We start from the raw sequence: 5,060 nt of genomic DNA, 5'->3' as shown, positions 1-5,060 counted from the left end.
GGCATCCCAAATTTGAATTGCATTCTGTGGCATTGCAAAGGCCAGCTATCAGTTAACAAAACAAGACTATCTTGACAACTCTGGAAAGCCTAGAGATCTTTCCTGCAGGGAGCAGGGAACCTTGGTTAAATGTGATAGCTTGCCTGGATAAGGAAAGAAGCAGAGAACTGCATAGGGATTGTAGGCAGTGTTATCCAGGTGGATAAAACGACCACACTATAAAAATCTAACCTAGAAGAGAAGAGGAAGAAGAGAGATTAATTTGTTCCTACATTCAAACCACTAAAAATTAAAGTTTAACAACAGTCAAGAAAAACAGAATTGCCAACTTTTTCCACCAGTAGATACAGAAAACTGTTGGCTGTGGTGAGAGACAGGATTTAATTCTGATGCATCCAACAGTAACACTCAACCACTGCCAAATTTCATATGGAAAGAGTCAATTCAATATAACTGGAATAGAGAGGCTGTGCAACAGAATAGAGAATTACAGATGACCTAAAGAGCAATATTTTAGAGGCACAAATATTCCAACCCCGCTAAGGGCTGCCACAGACTCCAGGAGCAACAGTATTGTTTTGGTGTGCTGAGACAGTGAGGAAGTAAGTATAATCTACAGGCTACAGAACGGCTCTGACAGGTGATATAACAATAAAGACAGATCAGGCAAAAGCATGATAAAGTAATTGTTGCTATAGGAAGAGCATGATCTATATAAATCTATATGCCTCACTGTATTGGCAGTAGAAGGTTAGAGGAGCTGTATGAATGTCCAGTGTTCAGTGTACCTTAAACTCTCAGCATGGTTTTATCAAAAAATTACTTTGATTTTTATTTAATCATAAAATTTGTTCAATAATGCCACAGGAAAAAAAGCTGACTACTACAAAAGCAGATTAGAGAAAAAAAAGTCAACTATTCTTTGAGGCTTCTGAAATAAACCTCAAAGTTAGATATATTTATGATCCAAGCAAGATGCTGGAATTATTAGTTCACTTCAAATGCTATTGGTTCCAATCGTAATTACATGTTTCTGCTTTCTTTCCTCTTAGTAAACATGTAGAAGGCTAAGCAAGTATGGTCAGTCTAAGGATGCTGTAAGGAACAGTTTCTACCTGGATTAACAACACTGGGTTTAAATCCTCAGCAAGTCTCTCTACTCCAGTGACAAACTACCTCCCATTTCCACAGCCTCAGACAGGACTACAATATCTCTGAAGGAAATAAATCTGAAGAGCAGAGACATAGCTTTATGGAGCATACCTGGATCTCAAAACTATTTTTAGGACAAGATTTTGAGTTGATGCAGAACAATGAATTTCAACTGTTTCCGAAAGCCTCCTTCACAGTAATATGCAGTTCCATCAGTTTGTCAAATTAGCATGCTGTACGCTCACACTTGACCTTTGGAACTTGAGTGATTTTCTAAAGTCACCTTCTCTTTCTATACCATTGTCCATCTACATTTATGGTGATCTGGCAGTTATAGCTACTAACATTTTTAAGACAAAATCTGAGGCAAAAAGGTAAGCTTGTGCAAACAAGTTTATGTGTTTCTATTTTTTTCTAGGGAATTATTTCCTTGCAGTGCAAAGCATTATGTGGCAAGTTTCAAACAAAGAACTGCATGGTTGTCAAGCAGTTATGTATGGCAGTACATGGTGCAGTTTTATAAGATTATAATACAATTCAGTTACCTACCTTGAAGCTTCTTTAATCACATTTTGTAAAAATATCAGTCGGGTTTGTAAGCTTCCTTGTACATGCTTCAGTAAAAAGAAGATTCTTTCATACTCTTAAAGATAAAGAGAAGAGCAAAATCACAGTTACTTAAGAAATGTCCACACAGAGATCTGTTGTAATAGATCTGAGTGAAACCTGAGTGAAATGCAACAGATTTCATTCAGCTTTTGTAAGCTTTTAGGATATATCACCTATCAACCAGGCTTGTAGAAATTACATACCATTTAATGAAACACTAACATTAACAAACACAGGATACTGCAGTTCAGGATATTACTGGAACACCTAACAAGCTAATTCTAATACTGATAATATAAAAAACATTATTTTCATGGACACTGATAGGTATAGCAACATTTTAATCACTCATCCAGGAAGTTTTTAGCAGAGGTTTTAAAACAAATCTTTTCAGCTTTAGATTTATTTTGCTTCAGTCTCATGGCTCAGTATTTTTCTAAAATAGTGATCTAATATGAATTCTTTGTCTAGCTCTTATGCCAACCATCTGAAAAAGAGATTTGGTATACTTACTCCTTCCTGGTTTTCGGATCTCTTTCATAATTTGTGCTCTTAGCTCTATATTAATCTCTCTGGAACTTCTGCAATGCACTGTTTTTTTCCCTTTGCTTGGTGAAGACATTGGCAAGTTCTCTTCGGTACTTTGTTCTTTACTACCTGATTCCTCATGATTCTCCAAAAACCCATCAACATTCAAGTTATTCCCTAAGTGTTCATGGCCTACATCCTCTGTATGAGCTGCTGGTCGATCCAATGAATGGAATGGAGAAGAGGACATTGAAAACTCTGAATCTGCAGTATTCGGGAAAACATCTGACGAAAGTGGGTCTGTAACATGATTCTCAACCACATCATCCATTGTAACCTCATTATTTGTTTCTGATGCTGGGAAAAAAAAAAAAAAAAGACTGCACTTGCCACTTTCACATTCTTTATCATCTGATAGAAGTCAATGAGTCAGTTCAGTATTAAGCTCTTGTAAAGCTACGCTCCAGCTTGTATAGTCTACTGTACATGCTAGGCATAAGAAAACACGTTTGTGGGTTGTAACACTGAGCACATTACGTATCTCCTGGCAATTAATGGCTTAGAAAACCACAGGTATAGTCTTTATATGAAAAGGGAAATTGCTATATGGACTACCATCAAAAGAAAAGCACCTCTAAAATGTGCTTTTATGACATGCTTGTCTTTCCCCACTAAATTGATCTGACAAAGTTTACTTTAGTGATGAACAGTGAGCAAGACTTACACAGCACCTCAGCTCTACGCTAAGGGAAGTGAATTCACTGCACTACAGCAAAATTCAAATTAACTTCACATTGTGATACTTTTGGAGCATCTGAATTCCCAGGCAAAGGAAGAACATCCTTCTGACTGTTTACATTGTCTCTTCATTTAATACAGGAAATACATTGTTTATACTGGGAAGTTCATATGAAAGACTTCTGTCTGCAGGCCTATATTAACTGTTTCAGTAATTAACCCCAGATGCACACTTAAATACTTTATTTTCAAAAAAATGAGGGATAAAATTGCCATATTTGGGAAATCAGCCAATGGTATTTCTACATAAACAAGTTTTTTGCATAAATTAAAAAACACTCTGAGGAAGATGAAGATTCACTTACTTTTGTGAATAGGAATAGGTTTAACAAGGTCAGGCTGTGCTTGTGTGATTGGTGTTGGTGGCCCTTTTCCTCCAATGTGGTTATTCACAACCGGAGGAGTTTGCGGTCGACCTCTGAGCAGGGGGGACATACAACGACGTCTTTTCGGAATCCCTTGCATATTTGGTTCTCCAGGTCTTTTATGTTTATTTTGAGGTCCTGATACAAATTCATCTGCTTCATCTATCATCATTCCCTGTAATAAATTTAATGGGGATAATTCTTAAACTTTAAGCCAAAAACACAAAATATAAAATATAACAAATGCTTTGATGCTCTGATGATGTTTACCGCGTATACGGCAACTATGTACTACATGCCATCATGCACTGAATTCTCAACTGTCGACCAAAGTAATACGGAAAACCATACCAAATCCTTCCTAGACTAAACCAATATGCTTAAGGCCCTTACCCAACAGTCTGCCAAGTAAAGCAACTGAGTGGGCTCTCAAACTTCCTTTTCAGTAATTGCAAAATGACTCAAACATTTAAAAGAAGAGCTCTAAGTGATATTGGTAACTTGGTCAAGTCCAAGACTGATTTGGACAAAAGGGAGAGTCCATGCTCTCAATGTTACCAGAAGCTTTTTATGGAGGAAGTTTGGTAAAGGAAGCATGATTAGGTGTTAGCTATACTACAGTGACAAACGTATTTCATTTATAATACAATTCAGAGGCATAACACTGGTTTCCAGTAAAGACTGCCCTCCATAGGATACTATTGATGGAAAAACATCTGAGGGACTTTCTTGTAAGCAGTGCTTTTCCAAATACTTCAAAGTGTTTCTCTGATACATTGCTCTTTGAATGGTCTAATCAGCAGCGCACACACTCACAACAGCACATTTTTTAAAAAGCGTTACAGAAAAGTCACCTTTTTGTCCAATTTGAATGGATTGCCAAATGTATGGAGCCTTCGTGGCTGATCAGGATCAAGCTCTCGGAGCGGAGAAGGTATTTGTTTCAGGTACTCCTGGTAGTTTCCCATTTGTGCTATAGGTACACTGTGAACTTGATCTATCATAACAGAAGGGTTTATAAATATATGATACTGCTCACCTTATGAGAATTTAGTCTATATCCACTTCACACCTCCAGTTTTCAGTCTCTTATCAAATGCATTAACAAAATAGACGTGCAAAACTCACCATTATTCTTGCCTAACTAGTATTTATAACATCGTGGTTTGAGTGCAGAAAACTTGCTTAAATGAATCAGTATGCCTTGTGTATTTATCATTACGAGATGGAAATAAGCAATAGTTGTCATGCATGGATGTTAGTTTTCCAATGTGTCCCGTAACTTTTCAACAGGGTAGATGGGTGAAAAAACTGAGACTGGGAACAAATAACTAAAACATTACTACAAACAAAAGCTACATTAATGCAAAGTAGTAATGCCCTGCTGCATACAGCTTTGACATAACTCTACCCAATTTTAGCTACCCAAAATTTAATTGTTGAGACTAGCATTTTCCCAAAACAACGGTGATTTTTGACCACGGGAATCAACAAATTCTTAAAATCCATAGGACCTGATTCTAAACTTCTTATGGATTTAGTTAAAGTTGCCAAGTCTTTGATCAAGCAAAACATACAGTAGCAGAAATAGCAGAAAAAACCCTAACA

At 36.9% G+C, this 5,060-nt stretch overlaps 1 protein-coding gene across 1 annotated transcript in view; it reads right to left on the bottom strand.

The window, feature by feature from the left end:
• INTS6 (integrator complex subunit 6) overlaps nucleotides 1-5,060 on the bottom strand; it is a 46,838-nt gene that overhangs the window by 4,516 nt on the left and 37,262 nt on the right. The window contains exons 12-15 of the mRNA XM_009319944.1: nucleotides 4,307-4,449; nucleotides 3,393-3,627; nucleotides 2,275-2,646; nucleotides 1,702-1,795 (exon numbers count right to left, since the gene is read on the bottom strand). Coding sequence (XP_009318219.1) covers nucleotides 1,702-1,795; nucleotides 2,275-2,646; nucleotides 3,393-3,627; nucleotides 4,307-4,449 — 844 coding nt within the window. The remainder of the gene's footprint in view (nucleotides 1-1,701; nucleotides 1,796-2,274; nucleotides 2,647-3,392; nucleotides 3,628-4,306; nucleotides 4,450-5,060) is intronic.

Source organism: Pygoscelis adeliae, unplaced genomic scaffold (genome assembly GCF_000699105.1).
Source record: "Pygoscelis adeliae isolate BGI_AS28 unplaced genomic scaffold, ASM69910v1 Scaffold32, whole genome shotgun sequence".
In the NCBI taxonomy this organism is placed as follows: domain Eukaryota; kingdom Metazoa; phylum Chordata; class Aves; order Sphenisciformes; family Spheniscidae; genus Pygoscelis; species Pygoscelis adeliae.
Note: the sequence above shows the minus strand (reverse complement) of the source record. Positions and strands in the feature narration are given on the sequence as shown.